The sequence below is a fragment of the Anomalospiza imberbis genome, chromosome 8, assembly GCF_031753505.1.
Source record: "Anomalospiza imberbis isolate Cuckoo-Finch-1a 21T00152 chromosome 8, ASM3175350v1, whole genome shotgun sequence".
NCBI classification, from domain to species: domain Eukaryota; kingdom Metazoa; phylum Chordata; class Aves; order Passeriformes; family Viduidae; genus Anomalospiza; species Anomalospiza imberbis.
Genome location: NC_089688.1, coordinates 6728893 through 6749866, shown reverse-complemented (window position 1 = coordinate 6749866; position 20974 = coordinate 6728893). Strand labels below are relative to the sequence as shown.

Below are 20974 nucleotides of genomic sequence, written 5' to 3'. Positions count from 1 at the left end.
TACTTTGATGTGTGGAAGCACTGCCTGGGTACCTCAGCAAGCAATGGAGGTAGAGCACAGATAAGGTAAGTGCAGGATCACCTGAGAAGTTACCTCAAAAGAGATACCATCAGTGCTTTCCTGTTCCACTGAAAGGGAACTTCAAGGGCATATTTCACTGTGCTGTCCTGGCGCAGGTACTAGGCTAAATGTCTTCACAATTTCAGCACAGAAAAAAGGTCTGAAAAGTCTTTGGAAAATAGGATCAGAATTAAAAGCTCTCTTGCTAATAAATGGAAAAAAGGACCTGAAACCAGCAAACTCAAATACCATAGAGACAAATGCAAACAGAGGGGAAAAACCAAACACTTAAACACAACACCAGTAAAAATTAACCAAACTTCAGGATTTCAAGAGAGAGACAAGAAATTCTAGTAGATCACAAACATCCACCAAAAGAAACTGAAATTATCAAAAGAATAACTCTCATTGTGGGACTGCTTAAGTGTGCTATGTGTCAGACCAAGGAGGTGGAAATCCTGGCTTACAAACAAGCTCTCATCAATGAGGGGAGAGCTGGGGCAGAGCAGCAGGAATGTGCTGGCATGGGGAAAGCACCACCTAGAGGGTCTGGGACATTTCAGTCTAAAAGGCAGGATTACATGTCTTCAGACACAGAAAACAATTGTTAAGAGACCAGTAAGATATTGTTCTCCATGCCCACCAAGGATATGACAATGGATATCCACTACGGGCAAGAAATAGGAGCCTGCAGCAATGAAATGTTAACCTGAGCATTAGGGGAAGAAATAGTGTAACACAAGATAGAGGACTCCTGAAGCTGGGGGCCTATAGAATCTCTTATTTTTAGCGATTATTAGGACATTAAACATCTTTCAGGAATGGCTTGGCTACATTTTATCCTACAGCAAAGGAAAGGGCTGGGCTACCAGCTCTCTGAGGTCCTTTGCCACTGCACCATTCCAAGACAACCAACAATCTTCAGCTTTTCATACCGCAATTCTTGACATTTTAATGCTAGCACTGGCCATGTGTAGTGTTTTATCAGCTTGGGACCTAAAAATCCACTGTTGTATAGATCTGTTCAGCAGATGCAGGTGCAGATGTGCATTGTGGGACTGTACCTTTAGATTTGTGGGGCTCGCTGTATTGGAAATGAAATATTTTGGTATGTGCCACTCTCATTTTTATGATAAGAATGTAATTAGTCACAAAATGGGGAAGTAAATTAAAGCGGATATGAGATTTTATGTCCTGATCTCAAAAACTAAACAACAAATATTTACACTAGGCAATCTAATAATATGCAAAGATTACTTAGACATTCACTTGCAAATTTTTACAATATGCATTCAGACATCACTACTACTGCATTTAAATCAAGTCTGCGTGGCACTGTCAAGAAGCACCTAAATTACAGTGATGACTCATAAGCAAACAAATAGCACCACTAAAATCAAACTACAGATATTGGAGACTAGGCAGGAGCTTGAAGTATAAATAAGAGACCAAATTAAAGCCTTCAATTTTTTCCTCCATTAAAGAACAAAAAGCATAACATTCTATCTCTGATTTCATTTTCCAAATAATTTAATACAACGCAAACAAAATAATTTATGACACTTAAAGCATAAGCAAAAGAAAAAGCAAAAGAGGACTCTTAAAGAGAAGCCTGCAGGATTACAGTGTTTAGCCATTTGGAAAATTAAGTTCAGAAGCAAGCTTTTGGTTTGACATTCAAGAATTTAGACTGACTCCTGTTACTACTAAGCACCCTCCTTGAAGTCAGTGTGAATTTTGCCACTGGATTCAAGTGGAGCAGGAACAGACGATCAGCCATTACAGCAGGCTGTGTTCTGCACCTAACAATACAGTTCCACAACTAAAGATAAAGGAAAACTGTTAAGTGACCTACCCAGAATGGATGGGACTCGAAACAAGGTTAACATTGTCCAAGGTGTCTGCAGCCCAGCTATAGTGCCTGAGAGAATCAGAATCAAACTCCCTTTGAAACGTCAGGTGCTACAAAACAAAACAGATAAACTGAATATTAAAAAATAACATTAGAAACACTTGTCTTAAATACAAGCTTGTTAATATAATTATATTAAATTTAGATCTGGTCCTTTCCATTTAACAGTGATGATACCTCCAGGGTTAAACTACTGGACATCCTGTAACAGAAATATGAAATACACACACAAACTCTTGTCTATTCAAGTATTCTTTTAGCCCACTTTTTGCATTTCCTTCAGTTTCAAGAATGTCTCTCCCCAGTCTTTACTTACTTTAATGTGCCAGGTTAAAAAGATTGAAAAAAAAATATTACCATTTGTACTGCAGTCATACACCACACAGACAGGCAGTGTAACACCACCCCTCGGAGGGTGCCATTGGATGGATCCTTATTCAAGCAGAACCTGGGAATAACTTCCCTGGGAGTTTCACTGAGGCTGTGAATGCAGAAGGAGGTTGGTTTTACACAACCAACATGGGCACTGTTTTGTGGAGTGCCACTGCCCCTACTCATCTGGACAGAAATAGCTTTACCCCTGTGAGGCTATAATTAACTCCCCCCTCGGACAGACTCTGAGGTGTGACTTGCTTCTCCTGCTGCCCACGCACATGGACATTCACACACCCCGTGCCCCACAACACTACAAATCCTCCTACTGGGCAGCAAAGCTATTCCAGCAAAATACTTGTTTTCCTTTGTTTCTCTAGTCTTGGGAAATGAAACCAATTAAATTTCAAATACTGTTTCCCCCTATTTCCAAGGTGATATGAAAGCATCTCCTCAATTTAAGAAGCACTGTCATAAATTACATCAATACAAGTAAGTCAAAAAGCAAAACACAATCTTCACCCAAGATGGTGTTAAAAAGGTCAGTGTTTCCTGTAAGTAGGTTGTTTGCTGCTTAGAGGCAAATGCAGCTAGAGAGAGCAGCCTGTTTGGACTGAAACCTCATGGGCTCTTTTCAAATCTAATTCAGTGGGTTCAAGTCAAACCAGAGCCAAGCGCACACTTCTAAAATCTTATTATTTCCACCTGGGTTTTTTTATATGCTGACACATGCCGGTAGTGGAAATTAATTATATTGAATAGAAATATCAGCATTAGAAGTAAATCTGACAAATTCAGTCACAAACACACAAAAGTACTTCTCTTGAGAATCTTCCACAAGATAAGCAGGCAGAGAGTTGTTGTGCTGCTGGCCAGAATGTGCAACCCTCCCATCACTCTGGGGTTTCCAAAAAACTGCACTCCTTAGGCATTTCTTTCATTAGAAATGAGGATCCCAGGTTTCCTTCCAAAAACTACTGACACTGTAATTTACTGCCCTTTGACAGAAACCCCTGCAGAGTGCAGCTTTGCTCTGTCACTCCTGGCTTGGTGCCTCCTCCTTTCCCTAGTTCAACACTTCTACAAGGATTTTTTGTTAAACTTTGTGCTCTAACAGATGTACTTGAGACCTGACAGTTCAACAACAATGGAGGGCAAGCTTGCATATGCTAAACAGCAAAATACACCATCAGACATAAAAGGTAAAATTAATGCTGTCAAACAATGACAATTAAGCATCCCAAGTGGACTTAATTAGTGCCATTTGAAATATGTGTCTTAATTTAATTTAATGAAGACAGTTTTCTTAGTCTTTCCAATAAGATACTAGGGATTCTCCAACATTTCCTGGAGAGCCTGTGGTTTAGGCAGGAAAGCCAACACTGTGGATTTCTGCTATTCCAAATGATTTGTAAGAGCTCACACTGAGCATGTTATTACTTTTGATAGCAAACAGTGTAAGATTCAGACAGATTGTCTCAGGCACTATAAAAATTTAGATAAACAAAAATAAATTTGTTATTTTGATCAGTGATAAACTTTATCATCAAAAATAGAACAAAGCAAAGAAACACAAGAAATGGGCCAAAAGGAACAACACAATTTGGTGTTTGTCCCTGAAAGGCCTGCTAAGCTGTACAGAGTCACTGCACCGAGGCCCAGGCATGCACCAGGACACATATCAACAAATAAATGTGGGGTCAGGTTTCCTGTAAGAGATGAAAAATGCTTATGCTCCCTTAGCAGTGGGATATGGAAAACTAAGCACAGAGCCACATAAATTCCAAGGAAATACCATCACTCCAAAATAATCTGTTCTAGACAGAGGTGCTCCTGCACCCATGGATGTGCTCTAGGTTTGCCTACACACCTGGGTGGGGCTCCTCAGTCCAGCTCCATGTCCTGAGACATGGTCTGTACACCAGGTGACTGGGTTTTTTTAAAGCATTCCTTTCTGACTGAGTGCAGTCAAACAGATCTTTTGGACATATGTAGAGCAAGCAAAAGCCCAAAGTCTGCAGCTAATAATTTTGGTGGAGAAACAAGAGTAGGAAAAGCTGATAGCTGGACACACTCATCTTACACACAGCACACATCTGTGAATCTCATTTTTTCAGCCTATTGAGGCGCTGGATTTTCCATGCAGGCAAAAAAAAAAAAAAAAAAATCTTCCTGTGTAAGTTGCAATATAAGCAGTCCAGAAGATAGTACATTGTCAGTGACATGAAATCACAGGATCCATTCTGCGTTTGGTCAGGTCCCAGTGTTCCCTCCCTGGACTGAGGGAGATTAAAAATGCATTGCTAAAGGGTGTGGCAGCCTTAGATGCAAATGTGTGTATAAAAATACTGAGGGTTCTGCTGGCAAGGATCCTGCTGGTTGCATAACTGAATATCCAGGCTGTGTAATATCAAAGTTCAGCAAACAGAAAAATTTATGCTTCCTCCCAGATTTATCCATTTTTATCCAGACCAAAGTGATTCAGCAAGCTGCTATTTAATGGACAGCCCAAGTCATCCTGCCTTTGGCTGATTAAATTCAGAGGTTGATGTAAATTATTCCATGGAGAAGTCATTTGGATTTAGTCTGAGTTGCTGCATCCAAGGTAACACGCCAGAACACAGAAATTTTAACTTTGCTCCAGCCAGGTTCTAAGGTACAGTGTGGGCTGGATTCAGAGCTCCCTGTGAACAGGGAATAAACCACCAAATGTGAATAAACCACCAAATGCAAACAATGGAGAATATCATGACTTCTAAAGAATTATCAGAAACTCTTCTCTAATACTCCATGTGTTATGCTGGCAGCGAGGTTCGTTAAAGAATGGTTTCAAATCTTCCGCATTTGAGTCTTTCCAGTCTCCCAAGTCTACCAGGGATCCTGGGGAAAGGTGATGGGATCTGCTATCTTAACCAGACCAAGAGGTAGGCAAATGTTCCTTATTCTTTTACATAAAGATGTTTGTGATAAAATTAATTCCAATAATTGACTTTGCTGCTGCCATGAACACCAGGCAGGTTCTGAGCTGTTCAAAAGGAGAGGGAAATGGCATACACAGACAGGAAATGGATCACTCTGTTTCAAAATAGTGTGATTCCCAAAATAGCTTTAACTCCTCTCAGTTCCCAGATAGACGTTCAGAATATTGGCTTCAAACTACAAAGATCCGTGCTCCTGCGGTGGAACACAGTAGCACTTTTCCCCCCTGCTTTCTACTGCCATAGCAGAGATTATCTAGGAGCCCATTAATGTACAGAGGGATGAGAAAAAGGGGCAAGGATATTCTCCACCTCTCAAATGCACGTCTCCTGTTTCAGCCAAAAGCTAGGGCTGGGCTGGGCAGAAAACCACAGGAATTCCAGAGGATGGATATATTTTTGTCAGGACATGGAGGTTTGGAGAAGTCATGGCAGAAAGTTTCAGCTGGTCTCCCTTTCTCAAACTGAAGACAGTTTGTTGTTTTCATATTTGTTTTGCACAGAATCATGGCTTTACTAACCTCTCAAGACAGGACTGATATTTTTTCCCAGTACCACATTCTTTGAGAGTTGTTAAGCATAGAGCTGGTTTTAAGCCTTGTTATGTTCACCCTAGCTGCTCAGTCCATGCCATCTACCTTAATGGGAATCACGAACACAGCCAGAATCATAAAATGATGGAATACATTCTCAGACTGAAGAGTCTTCCTCTCCTCTGAAATTTACATCATACCAAGAACACTTAATGAGGTCTTAGTATTAGAAGGCATCAAAGCATCTTTAGGTGCTCAGCCCTGACATAGAATTTCCAGTGCCAGCAGTTGCAGATTTTGTTTTATGATTTCAAACCAAACAAAACCACAAAATCATTGCTATGCAAGCTTTGCAAACTCTCCTTAGATGGCTGTTGCAAATTAAGGTTATTGGAGGTTTACAGCAAACCACTTAAAAGTAACAATCTAATAATAAACATTCTGTTGCTAAAGAGAATCCAATTTCTGCCATTCTCATAATACTACCAGAACTGTGCGTAAAAGCTGTAGTAAAACTGGATGGCTTATCCCACAACAGAATTTACAGACTAATACAATCAAGGTTTTAAATGTACAAGTCCTGCTCTGTGGACCCTTTTCCCCATGAAAATATCCTCTGAGATCAGTAACCCCTCAGTGCAGGAATGCACTGTGAAAACAGCAGCAGAAAAGCTCTGTTTCATTACAATCCACCTTCTGCTTTTCCAGGACATAAACAACAGGTCCACTCCACAGTCCTTTCCAAGTAAGGATTTTTATGAGAATTTTTATCCAGCTTCCTAGCAGGTCTTTGACTTCTGTGTATCAAGGAACTCTTGATAAATTCAGTTAGATTTGGAAATCTGAAGCGTCTACCGAGGAAAATGCTGAGGAACTCACAAACAAAGCATACTGTACTCAATCACCCCCAGCTTTTGGAAAGACTTTTCCACGCTATAATCAGGTCAAAAGATGCTGCTTTTGTCGTGCTAGTCATTGCACAAGTGTTTGGAAGATATATAAACTGAAGAGTCTATAACAGCTTAATCTTTACAAGGCCAAATTCTTCCCAAGAGTGAAAAAACAAGGACAGCAGCTGGAGTCCCCTCCATGTGGACAGAACAGGCAAAGTAATTCCCAGTCTGTGCAGTACAAAGGTTGCTTAGTGTAGAACTCGTTGCTCCCAGCTTATCAAAGCACTCTGAAGACACACGTAACAGGAGCTCACAGGAGCACCCACTGACCTCAGCCAATAACCAACCCCACACTCAGAGACCTAGCTGGTCCCTTAAACACTCTTTTGGTTTGGGACCCCACCACCTGCCCCCTGCAGGATCAGACCCAGAAAATGGTAACCCCACCATCTCTTGTTCACAGCTCCTTTCTTGCCCCTCTTCACCAGCTAGGAGAGCAGCCACAGTCTCTGGAAGCACAGCTGAGGCCTCCACGCTGCAGTGCCCTGCAAATACGAAGCACAGCTACCTGGTGGCAGAGACACAGCACATACCTGATCCTTTGCTGGCACCAGCAGCTCTTCAATCATCATGCTGTCTCGGGCATAGGAGCTCCTGTTCAGCGTGTAGGACCTATCCGAACTGAAGGAGCGGAGGCTGTTGTATTTACCATTTATCATAGAAAGTGCGGGTGACAATGAGATGAACAGAAAATAAAAATAAAAAAATTAATACATGCAACTTCCAGGGATAGCACAAAATGGCAAAATATACATAATCTGTGAAATAAATACAAGGAGGAAAATGGAATAAAAAGTATTTGACTATAGTTAAAGATTCCCTTCCCTACAATATGCATAAGCAAAATCTCAGCAGATGCTTACTGCTTTGGCAGTAATGTTGCGGCTTTAGAATAAATCTAGAAAAGTGTATTCAAGTATTTAAATGAACTTTGATAAATATCTCCATGCCCTAATCCCGAAGGCGACCCATGAGGGCAGGTCCCAGAGGAGCTGTGGGCAGGTCACAGTGCCTGCCCACACAGCTCAGGTTGCTGAAGCAGGTTTAACTAAGAGCAAGTTCTATGTGATGTCATTCTCTTTGTGGTTGAACCACTTCTGACATTGTTACAAGCACCGTAGTTATCCCTAGAGTTAGAAAGGAAAGGATAATAAGTTTGCAATGAAAGGAGAAATAAATTTGCTTAATGACAACTAAGTACAGATTCCGATGTTTTGGGAATTATTTTGTGCATGTTAAACTATTTAGAAATAACTATGATCACTCTTAACGTGTTGCAATTAAACCAACGTAGGAGTGTTTTACATTTAACCCTGGAAGGTACATTATGGTATGTGCTAAAAACATGCTGCAGGCCTAGACATGCTTGCTACGTGACAAAAAATAAAGTAGTAAAAAAACGTGAGTTAATACAAAGCAACATCCACCAACATATTACACTTTTGAACTAGCAACACTTTTCACATTCAGAACTCTACAATGTGTTTCATGCATTTAGTAGTTGCTAATTGAATTTCTCTAATCCCTTAGCACAGCTCCTTCTTGTGCTGGAAGCAGAACTGGGATCTTAATTACACACGCTAGGCATATGTTAAGCAGACTTTTACATGATAAAGGAAATAAAGAATTTAAGTTATATTTGTTATAACAGAGGGATATTCTCTAGGGCTGAACCGCCTGCTCCCCAAAATAAAAACAAATCACTTTCCAAAGCTAAATAAAATGAAGATGAGCAATGGCAGCAGCAGAAAGATGAGAGAGATGTAACACGATGCCATGCCTTCTTACCTGACTTTTGGACTAAAGCAATTTACATTGGAAAAGAAACAGGAGAAATAGAAAGCAAAGAATCAGACAGGAAAAGCAAGATGTTATGGCTGGATGGCTTATATATTTAATGTGTTCATTTCTTAATGTTACACTCAGAATCAGCAGTAAGATACATCCACAGAATACTTTTTTGGCTAAATTAAATACTTCACAGAAATAAACCACTGTATTTGTCTCCTCTGAGCATAACATGGGCAACGCAAAAAATGAGCTACGCAGCAACAAATAATAATGGCACTGCTAAAACCAGAAGCATGGGAATATTAGATTCCTCTCAATAAAAGATAACATGGGGTTGAACCTCAGATCTCCCTAACAGATGGTGACTGTGGAATCTGCTCTCCCAGCTGCACAGGGAGCACTCTGTGCAAGAAGAGAGCTGTAAGGAGTGAAAGGTGTCAGGTAAATCAGTGTGGGGCTCTGCACACAGAGCACGTTCCCTCTGCATCCCCACTGCCCTGCTCCAGCCCTGATCACAGTGACAGGGCTGTGTGATCACCCTGCTCACACCAGACTGGAAAGCAGCATGTCAGCTTTGTCAATTCAGGTTACGATGACATGAGATTCTGCCTTCAGATCTAATTTGCTGATTTTCTGGCTAATGGACTATTTAAAGCATCTTGGCATTTCTAATGAATGTATTATCTCATAAACACTTATTAACTTCCCTAAAAACTGTAAATCAAGCACAACATGGCTGGGGACTACTAAAGAGCAAATTTCCACTGCATGCTTACATTTCTAATGCAGCCATAAGAAACAAGACTGAAGGGTAGACATCTAAACTTTACCTTATGGGAGTTGCCATTTGCTGTTAGACAATGAGTTCACTTTTTAAAACAGATCTTTAAACTACAGCATAGGAAAAAGCCCTCAGGGCTCCAGCTTATGAGGTTTAATTATTAGCTTCAGTACAATTCAACTGTCAGTAACTACACTGCAAATCCACAACTATGGAAGCAATCTCTGCTCACACAATTTTAACTGTTTTGAGCAACACATACTGAAGGTTTTAGCAACAATCAAAAATAAAATCTAAAAATGTTGATATGGAAATGCCTGCATCGAAATTAACATTAGTCAGACAACATATTAATTTTACAACATTTTATCAGACTCACAGAAATTTTGGCCTGTTTTTCGTAACACGTAATCCATTCCCTGTCAAAATTAATTCTGCAAAAAATTTAGGGGAAACCTGCCTTTTTTTTTTTTTTTAGAGGGAGGAGCATTTTTTTTAAATGTTGTCTTTCTCAATTGGATTACTCACTAGCAGCTTTAAATAAATAAAAGCACCAAATAGCAAAATGATTTGTCATTCAGTTTTTCTGGCATTCACATTCTTCAGCAAAACACAGCCATTAAGGAGCCCTCTACTGTGACTGTGAGCATCAGTCTGACCAGTAATAGTCAAAAGAAACCAGGCTTTGCTGGCTGCTCTAGATCAGTTTCTAGAGCAGCTGCAGACTGCTAGCAAAGAGGTACCTTGGAGATGTTCAGAGCATGAACAGAGACCAGAAAAAGTGAATAGTTAAGTTTTGTGTATCATTGCCATAAGAAGCCAACATGAATAAAGAATATGAAATAAAACTGCAATGAACATATGCTTCAAGGGAAGTACACCCCCTCTACTTCACTTCAAAATAGACTCCAGTGCTGTGTGGAAGAGCACGCTTGGGTTGTGAACACTTGTTCCTGTGGTGACACACGAACGTGAGAAGCAGCAAATACAGTACCTGGCGGAGCGGGCTCCCAGGCTGAAGCCCATGTATCCTTCAGCAGGCAGAGAATCATCTCCCAGCTCTTTCAGATCCTGGGGTCCGAGGTATTTGTCTGTATCGCCTGTCATTGCATCCTCACCTGCCGGTACAAAAGCCAGGCTGGAATCAGAGCTACACGTAGGGAAGATGTTTGTGCGCTTAGTAAGTCATAACGCCCTTCCCTGCTCGCCAATAAGGAATCAATCCAGTCACCCCCACTTTCCCTAAGGCTCTTTCCACGTTGGATGTTAATTATCCACCCTCTGAATGTGCCTGAGAAAATAATTTTATTGGGGGACAAATGAAAGAAGCAAAATTCCACCTTGACGTAAACCCAATAAAGTTATACGAGGGATGACTTTTGCCCAATCGTCTCAGCAAGCTAAAGAGTTCCTCTGTACTTTGCATCATTGTGGTCACTTTTGCTTTCCTTATGGAAAAAAGTCCGAGCTGCCAAAGTTGGATCATTCCCTGTGAGGGGAAAAAAAGCCAACCAAACAACAAACCAATCAACAAAAGCAAAGCAACCCCCGCCTGTGAGAGACAGCTTGTTTGCCCACCAGCCCTGAAAAGTGAGGCAAGATTGAATGGAGGCTGAGGGAAGGAAGAGGCCCGCCTTCCACCTTGGGTATTTCTCAAAACCTTTTGGGAGTTTGAATGTAAGACGGGAATTGTTACATTTTTTGTTTTTTTAAGGAACCGCTCCCCACTGCCAGGCTGATTTCCGAAGGTAAGCGCTTCCCGGTGCATCCCCATGCCCGCGGCTCGGGCCCGCCGAGCCCCGCAGCGGGGCGGGACCCCGGGCACCGCCGCGACTCGTGGGACGCGGCCATCCGCACAGAAGGACGTGTTTTAGCCAAAAAACCCCAAGAGGAAGGAAAGGTAGGTGTTGGGAGAGGCGGGCAGGCGCCACAAAGGGTTAACGGAGCAGCTGCCCGGCGGGGAGCATTTGCATGCCATTACATCATGCAAACCTACATTCCTGCATTGACAGAGCAGGTCCAAAAGATGCATTTTGCTGTTGTTGGGTCCCCCCGCCCCCCGCCCGTTCCCTCAACAGCGCGGAGCAGAGAGCGCTCCCTGTAAACTCGTGGCTTGCCGATATTCACTCTCCTCCTTTGTTGTGAACGCGTTTTAGGTGTGTTAAGTTGAAACTGCACGGCAGAGAAGTTTAACAACAGCGCGTTCCCGAAGGTAAGCGACTCCCAAGCCCAGACTCACGTTTCCCGCTTTCACTCAAGGAGTTTAGACTAGTTTCCATTCACTAAACTCGGGAAACCACAGGCGAGCTCTGGTTTTAAACTAACAATCGAGTCTAAAAATACCCCTTCAGCTACTGCTTTGCAAACGGCAAACAAACAGACCAACTTTCTCCTCCAGCCCAGCAATAACCAGTATTTTAAACAGCAGTTAAAAAGTTAAAATGTTCACAATACACCAGAAAGCATTCAAAAACCGAAACAGAAACATCATACATCAAGTGAAACTTTTAAAAAGTCTTACTGTTTTGGAAAGCCATTTTCACCAGCCTGGTCTATAAGATTTTTTTCCCCTGGTGTTTCCAAGAATTCCTATTAGTCCTATTAGTCCTTAAGCAGTGATTTAGACTTAATCTCCAAACCAGCACAAGCAAACTAATCCCTGTGGGTCATATTCGCTTTCCACACAACAACTGAGATCTTCTTAACATCTTGATCTCTTCGTATGTATTTTAGGACATGTGCATCTTTGTCCTCTCAACTCAGATTAAAGTTCTTTGCAAATATGAAACAAAACGAAAAGTAATAAGTTAAAAAAAAATAAAAATCCCTTTTTAATCACTCTGCAGACATCCCTTTAAAGCTTCTGCTGATTGGATTACAGCCTCCCTTGGCAAGCCTCTTGAATGGTGACATAAATGCAGGCACTCCAGTTATTTGTATGTAAATAGGGGTGCTGCGAGGGTGTAGTTTTTCTGTAACTTGATGCCGGGGCTGAGCAGGGAGCGCGGGGCTGCGGGGAAGGCGCTGCCTCCGCCCGCCCTCCCCGGCCGGGGCCGGCACCGGCGCCTCCCCCGCGCCCAGCCCCGGCCGCTCCGCTGCCCCGGGGAGCCACCCTCAGCACAGCCCCTCCCTCGGTGTGGGGGCTGGTGGCCACGGAGGAAACCGGACCGAAGCCTGCGAGGCGGGGAAGCGGCCCGGGGACGGCGAGAGATCGGGCAACTTTGAGCAACTGCGAACTGAGCCACTAAACTTGGAAACTTCTGCCCTTGCAATACCTGAAGACAAGCGCCTCGCCACCGTAAGGAGCAGAGGAGGCATTTTCTTTAAAAGCATCCTTTGTCAAAGGCAAGGAGAATGACCAAAAAAAAAAAAAACCCATTCAGTGGAGCTGTAAAATTCATTAGATGTTATCCTGCTCTGCAGCTAATCCAGCCGGGGCAGGATTACTCTGATGAAATGCTCTCATCAAAGGAAAAGCTGCATCGAGGAGTGGTAATTTCAAAGAATTCCAGACATTGTTTTGTGATCGTGGGAGGCTGGAGCAAAATGGGTGGTGCACGTTTCAGCAATCCCACTCTGTTTAATTAGGTGCTGCAGCCTAATCCTCTGCGCTTCAGGTAACAGTGAGCAGTGTTTGCTCACAGCACACGGAATTCCTGCACAGAGGGTCCCAGGCAAGGCTGAAGACAAAACTCTGAACTCAAACAATAGAGAAATGCCCAACAATGAGGCACCGATAAAAATCCACCAACAGACACTGCACTGCGTTGCTGCCTTTGCCATCCTTCCCTTCCTAATAGGCTACATGTTGAAGAAAGGTGATGTCCCTGCTAACAGTGGGTAAACGCAGCTATCACAAGTAGAGGAAACTGCTCAAAGTCCAGGGAAAACCAGCGGCAGGAGGTCAAAACAAGGGCCCATCAGTTCTGGTGCACCCTGTCTCCACATTTCACAGGAGAGTATGGGAACATGGACCAGCAGAAGTATTCCAGGACATTTTTCTAGTTGGCACTGACTTCAGCACATTTTCTAAACCTGAAAGAGGTTTGTATAGTCATGAACAGTTTTGTGGTTTTTTGGGTTTTTTTTCCTTTTTAAATCCTTCCAGTTACGCTTTGAACTCATGTAAATTTTTCATGCTCCCCACACCAAGGACCCGTGCAAGGAGTCATAAAAGTCAACTACCTCCTGCAGGAGGAGCAGCCCTTTCAAGCTGGATCTGACTCTTGCTGGTTTCACTGATGCCCCATATTTTTAGACTTCTGGAGAGCAGCAAGCACTGCTGCTCACTTTGCCACGCATTTTATGTTCCAGCCTATCCCTCACACAATTTGTTTAGTTTTATTTTCTGGGATAGAAGGTTCTACTGTTTTTAGTCTTTTCTCCCCAAGAATAATTTTCTTAGCTCTTATCATCTTTCTCATTCCAAGTTTTCCCTGTTTTTCTGGTCCCCTAGCATGCCTCCTACAGCTGGGAATCGCAGGAGCACAGGGTAGGTGTTCTTTTTAGAGGCCAGTGAGAAATACAGGCTCTCTGGCAGCAGGAGAGAAGGCATCATGTGGCTTGGGAAAAGTCCCAGACAAAATTTAATCATAGGCTGGGATCCAGATGAGCATTTGTCATTTGGCTTTGCTAAAGATACCTGAGGATGTTGCCACTCCTTCATCACAGCCTGTCCAGAGCTGTCTTGATGGCAGAAGAGGTAGAGACACAGGGAAAAGGAGGATGTTTCAAGTTGTAGCCAAATATGTTCTCCAAAGTATGGAGAAAAGCCAATACCAACCACTAAAACTGTTATGAACCTGTGAAATTTTATGGAGCCAAAGAAACTCTGAAAACTGAGCTTAAAAATATAAAAAAATCAACCCCTCCCAAGATGACCAATAACAGATTTTCATGCATGGTGATGTTCTGACCTGTCTTAAATGCACTTAAACTATTGTATCTTAGCACCTACTCAGGGATGAGGCAGTGTGCATTCATGTGCTGTTAGGACATCTGTCTAATCTTCCAGGGATTGATTAGCATGATACTTATTCTTACTGAGGCAGGCATCTCCATTAAATGGGTTTAAAACTGTGTCCTGGTTTACACCCAAAAGTTTGTTATCTACTGAAATCCAAATTAAAAAAATAAAAATTAAAAGTTCAAGAATAACTGTTTTTTAATACTCTCCACACCTGATTGGGTTTATGGATCGCATTCTTTTTTTGCCCTTCACTGCTCACAGTCTCTCTCCTCTTTGTACCAGCTCCCATGGCTTGCTGTCCCTTCCCCTCTGGGACAGCAGCAGCAGCTTCAGGGAGGGCTGTAGTGACAGGGCTCATGGCAGGGCTGTGGCAGGCGCAGCAGGGCTCCAGCTCCCTGCACCAGATTAAAGCTCCTGCAGCTGCCCAGAGGGATGCTGAGAGGACGAGCACGGCTCCAGAGGAGGGGATTCCTTCCAGGCCTCCTGCAGACAACTGGAGTTGAGCTTTACCACAGTTGAGTCCTGCTCCCCACCAGCCCCATGGCCACGGGCACAGGGCTGGGACTCCCAGCTGCACGGGGAGCCAGCTCACAGCTGGAGATGGTGAGAGGAAAGCCTCAGCTCCTCCAAACTCAGGTTTACATTTGTAAGATTTGCAATCTCTTCAAAAATAAAAGCACAGCACACGCTCAGTATGCATCAGAATTGCTCTTCTGCAAACTCTCTGCTGAAAGTGAGTATGAAAGTGAGCCCTCATTTCTTTTCCCCACAAATTCATGTTCACATCTTTCAAAAAAACACCATTTATTTTTCGTGGTGTAGCAATTTCCCAACACTTAACCTCATTTGGGCAGACTTGCCAGAACAATCTAGGAAAAAGAATAAAAAAATCTCTCTTCTCAACCAGTTTGACTCCAAACCAAACTGTCCTCAGCAGGGAAGAGAAATTACACAATTCCCATGTAAATACTTATTTAGTGGGCACAGCAAGACATAAAACACAAGGAAATGGTTTCCTGACATTTGTCCCTGAGCTCTGAGTCTCTCCTTTCCAAGTCTTCAATTTCTCTTATGAGAGAAACCTTGAGGGTTGTGGCTCATTGAGAAGCCATTCAACAAGTCTGTCTCACTGAAGAGTTTTGGCTGATGATATGAACACCAGCCAAGCCAGAGAGAGCTTGGATTTGTTTGCTAAATTTGTGCCTTTCTCCCACATGGAAATCAGGTCCCTGGCTCTGAGATTTGTCTTGTGCCTTACCATCTTGAACAGATTTGTTTCGGCTGGTGTAAGTGGATGCATTGCATATAAATACCCCACTAACACCGAGGAGCTGCAGGGATGGGCGTCACTGAGTTGTCTTTACAGATCTGCAAATCAGGGAAGAGACACAGGCCAGTGGTTATCACCTCAAAGCCTGTAATTAATCACAAGCCTTGCAAAACACCTGTTATCTGATTTGTGAGCTCCCTTTCAGTGCTGGGTTTGAAAAAGACCCTGTCATCTCAGTATCATAGAATGGCCTGGGTTGTAAGGCACCTTAAAGATCATCTTGTTCCAACTCTGCTGCCATGGGCAGGGACATCTTCCACCAGACCAGGTTGCTCAAAGCCACATCCAGCCTAGTCTTGAACACTTTCAGGGATGGAGCACCCACATCTTTGCTGGGAAACCTGCTCTAGCTCCTCACCACCCTCAAAGTGAAGAATTTCTTCCTAATATTGAATATAAACCTACTCTCTTTCCACTTAAATCCATTCCCCTTGTCCTGTCACAACATGCCCTTGTAAAAAGTCCGTCTCAAACTTTCCTGTAGGTCCCATTTAGGTACTGGAAGGTGCTCTAAGGTCTCCCTGGAACCTTCTCCAGGATGAACAACCCCAAGTCCCTCAGCCTGGTTTCACAGGAGAGGTGCTCCAGCCCTCTGATCATCTTTGAGCCCCTTCTGGACTTGCTGCAACAGCTCCATGTCCTTCTCACGCTGGGAACCCAGAGCTGGATGCAGCACTCCAGGTGGGGTCTGGTGAGAGCTGCCCATGGTGCTTTGGATGCAGCCCAGGACATGGCTGGACATTTCTGGGCTGCAAGTGCACATTGCCAGGTCATATTGAGCTTCTGTTTCACCAACAGCCTCAAGTCCTTCTCCTCAGGGCTGTTCTCAATCCATTCTCTACCCAGCCCGTATTTATGCTTGGGATTGCCCTGATCTTGATGCAGGACCTTGCACTTGGCCTTGCTGAACAGCATGAGTTTCACTTTCCCACCTCTCCAGCCTGTCCAGGTCCCTCTGGGTAGCATCCCTTCCCTCCAGCATGTCAACCACACCACACAGCTGGGTGTCACCAGCAAACCTGCAGAGGGTGCACTGATCCCACTGTCCACATTGCCAACAAAACTGTGAAATGGCACCAGTTCCAATACCAAGCCCTGCGGAATGGCACAAAACACTGGTCTCCCCTTGGACACTGAGTCTTTGAGCACAACTTTGAATGCCCCATCCAGCCAATTCCTTAGGCACAGAGCTGTCCATCCAACAAATCTCTCTCATCACTTTAGACACAAGGATGCAGAGCAGGACTGTTTATGTATAAATGGCCACAACAAGGGTGCAGAATACAGTCTGCAACATGCAAGGAACCAATTGTATCACCTGCATTCCTGATTGTTGGTTTGGTCTTTGTTATACTGAGAGTTAGTGACCAGAAGAAACCTCCACAGATTTGGCTTTAAAAACGATCCCATACATTACAATTGGCATCTTTAGCTCCAGCACCCAGGCTCCCCACAGGGTGTGTACCTCGCTGTGCAATGGGACACAGCCCGTTCCTGCCCTGTTCACTCACACGGTTATGCATCAGTGTTCCTGTCAGCTGAAACAATGCAGTATTTTGAGCAGGACAATGGCCTAGGAGAGCTATTTGGAAAATATGTATGTATGGTAAGAACATGATCCATTTGGAACTGCACAATGACAGATGGGAAACAAACCAAAAGCCTCAACGCATGAATTAAACAAGAGCTGCACACAAAGAACTGAAATATCTTTTACACCTTGCTGCTTGAATGCTATGAAAATCAGAAGTAAATACATCAATAGGGATGAAGAAAGAGAGATTGACTAGAGAAAAACAAGAAAATCGAACACAGTAATTTGTTTTTTATAAAAACCCAAGAACTTTGTTCTTTCTGCCATTGACTTTGACTATCAGCCATTTCTTCCAAAGTGTTTTGATATTTTACCCTCTTGTCCAGTATTTCATTTTTCAGTTAAAACAATGAAATAGTTATTCACTTTCTAGAAACATCATCAAAATGATTATTCTAGGAAACAGAAGGTAATTTGATCCAAAAATCATAAGAAATCCAGAAAAAAAGTTAGAGGATTATCAGCAGTAGCTCAAAGAATTTTTGAAAGCGCTCTTAATTGTAAAGCAGAATTTATTGTTAGTGGGATAATAAGAAAATTATCTGAAAGGATTAGTTTTCAGACAGATGAAATAAAAGGAAGAGGATTAAGTTAAATATCAGCGCAATACAAAAATGCACAAATACCTTCTTCAACATCTGACAAATATTCAGCATCACTGAGTATTTCAGGGGCATTGGCTTTACGAACTGCATGATTTAAATAAACAAAACAATTAAAGAAAAGCACATACTATTGATGTGTCAACAAAATCAATGTACAACAATAACAGGTGTGCAATGACCATATCCAATTAATAATCAGTGTTAGTCTTGGGTTTTTTAAACAGACAATTCTTACAACCACAAAGAGTAAAAACAAATAAAATTCTTAATACCTTCATCATCAGACATATCAAGAACTTCATTCATGGTTTCAGGTACATTCATTTTGTGCTTTTCTGTAACAGTCTGTAATAGAAAAAAATGTAATTTTAGAGTGCAGGCATAATTTGTCTTAAAATTCTATTTATTTTTAAAATTAAATGCAAGATAAGATTTTTATCTGCAGTTAGAAAAACAACACCATTTTTAGCTTTTTATTCACTTTCTAGTTTAAAGATGCAATGAACTATAAATTAAAAAGACTACAGAAATAGACAATATTGTATTTGTTTTTTAAACTATGTTCATATTGTCATAACAGAAAAACCACAAGTAGAAAGCTTAGATGATGATATCAAAAGAAGAATGACATATACTGAAATGAACTTCATTTTAGGGCGCTTAATAAGAACTCTAGGTAATCATCTAAATTTTGAGCAAGGAATATGTCATCTCTAATAAAACCAAACTTTCTGAGGGAAGTATTTCTCCTTTGACATCAGAAGAATCTGTAATTTGGGAGTGGCCGAACCTATGTGAATTTTTTTCAGAGGTGCCTCAGCAGGAATTGTGTGCTTTTCCCACAAATAAGAACAATTGTAACCACATGCAGGCTAAATGATACCCCTGAAGGGCTTTGTGCATGAAAGACACTCAGAAATTATTGCATGGTTTTTATCCCAATGTGTATACTGATTCAGATTCAAAGACCAATATAAAGAAAAACAAAAGCGGAAAAAAAAAGGTTCTGAATGCACCTGAAATCTGTTCCTAGAAGACCTGTATCCTAAGAATGACATACACCTGTACTGTTTGCATTTCCAGCACAACAACCACTGGTAGAGGTTTGGGTCAGACAAGAGCTTCCGCAGAGATACCATTCAAGGAGTGCAGTGGAATTAAAAACAAATCAACCAAAACAAAACAAAACCACAAAAAAAAAAAACAAAAAAAAAAAAAAAAAAAAAAAAACAAAGAAACACTCACACAAAAAAAAAAAAAAAACCAAAAAAAAAAAAACCACCAAACCCCAACCCCAACCAAAAACCCACTCCCATGTTTATGGGGATTTTAGATTGTATTTTTTTTAACACTCGTTACTTCTCATGCTTCATATGCAAATAAGAAATCATTAAGAAGTTCAGGAGGGCAAAATAGCCTTTCCATTTTCACTTTTTAAAAAAGATTTCAGTTTTTCTCTCGCCTAATGAATACTCACTTGGCATTTCATGTTTCTTAGGCTACTACCATCACTTGATATAGGCAGAAGAGCTCCTCCATGCTCAAACATTACAAAACCTACAGAAAAGCCTCATGCAATTAATTTTGTGGGAATTACTTGCAAAGCTTTTTAACATATTGTTAAACCAGCAAAATCACTGGACTTTTTCCCAGGTACTACTGCATTTTTTTAAATTGTTGTTTGAGTATAAATTACAGTAAAATTAGTTATTAATCCCTGATGCCTTTAAATTTAGCTCTGGGAGTTGTTTAGCCACGAGCCTCAAAATATAAGTGTCAGCAGTCAAAGTGAATTTTTAAGACCCTCAATTATAAATCAGATTTCATGTCTAGACTTCCAAGGTCTCAAAATTACACACTGATAAGTAGCATATTCTGATTTTAATGGAAATTATTTCTGGGTTTCCCTTGAAAGTAGATATTTGAGGTAATATATAGGTCTTTCAGCATCTAATATTTCCTCCAGCACAATTCAGAGCCTGACCCACCATCTCTCTACTCTTCATCTACAGAAGATAAATGGTCAGACACTTTATGCAGCACAAACACCCCCAGCTTGTTGGTTTTAAAAGCCAAGAACAGCCTCGTGATATTGGAGTTTTTAGCATAAATTTGTGGTTTTCCTGCAGCTACTTAATTGAACAGTAGGTAGTCATTCAAGTTTTGCTATCCTAAATAACATTCTCTATCAAATTTTTCTGTGTGTAAAATGTTTTGGAATCCTAAAGAGAAATTTATTCCTGAGAAAACATAGAGAAAATGTGTAAGGAAAATAAATCAGCATTACTTTTGAGCATATTCCTTTATATCTTATTGTTCTGAAATTTATCTTTTGTGTGGTGGATTTTCTGTAAACTACTGAAACCACAGCCAGGAAAGTCATAAGAAGCAAAGGTGCATGCAGTAACAAAACTAAAATCTGCCTGTCATCCCAAAAGCTCATTGTATTGCCACCACCTGCTTGCACAGATAGACCACACCAAGGGGCAATGACAAAACACGGAACACACACGGTAACTGTTTTCCACCCCTGGTATGTCTAAAAACACATACATGTGCATTTTATCTTTTTAATCAGAAAAAGAAAAATAGTTGCTGAAAGCCAATATCCTGAATTTATGTTCTTCAGACCCAGTTTGGGCTTTATTACTATGGTAATGCATGGAGGTGCCTCGCCCTAGAAAACTTCTTCAGATAGCAATTTGGCACAATATTAGTGAGCAAAAGATCCTTCTGAGAAATGTTTTGGATTCTGTGAATGTTTCTGACAGCAGATAATATTTGACCATTGCTAGTCCTTTCAATGTCTCCTGGTTAATGCCTCCTGAGAGGCAGGACAGACAAGCTGGAGTTCATATCCACATCAGGGAATGGGTGTTTGGGGTTGCAGGGGCTGGCTGTGGCTTCTTGCAGAATACAGCCTTTTACCATCCTATGGAAGGGGCCAGAAACCACACAATGAGGAGCTTTTAAGTAAATTCCAACCATTTTTTTTATATTGGAATGGGTTCTCTTAGGTCAAATTCAAGCCATTAAGCACCAGATCATTGGGAAATGCTCTCAAGCAGCTTCTGTTTACACAAGCCTGTAGGAACA

At 41.7% G+C, this 20974-nt stretch overlaps 1 protein-coding gene across 35 annotated transcripts in view; it reads right to left on the bottom strand.

Moving 5' to 3' along the window:
- ANK3 (ankyrin 3) overlaps nucleotides 1–20974 on the bottom strand; it is a 341257-nt gene that overhangs the window by 60803 nt on the left and 259480 nt on the right. For 25 of the 35 annotated variants that reach the window (XM_068197112.1, XM_068197117.1, XM_068197118.1 and 22 more), the window contains 5 exons: nucleotides 18151–18223; nucleotides 17900–17962; nucleotides 10375–10498; nucleotides 7342–7444; nucleotides 1916–2022 (listed from right to left, as the gene is read on the bottom strand). In XM_068197112.1, the coding sequence (XP_068053213.1) occupies nucleotides 1916–2022; nucleotides 7342–7444; nucleotides 10375–10498; nucleotides 17900–17962; nucleotides 18151–18223 (470 nt within the window). Of the gene's footprint in view, nucleotides 1–1915; nucleotides 2023–7341; nucleotides 7445–10374; nucleotides 10499–11901; nucleotides 12304–17899; nucleotides 17963–18150; nucleotides 18224–20974 lie in introns of those variants that run through there. The other 10 variants (XM_068197119.1, XM_068197122.1, XM_068197135.1 and 7 more) reach the window with 4 other exon arrangements.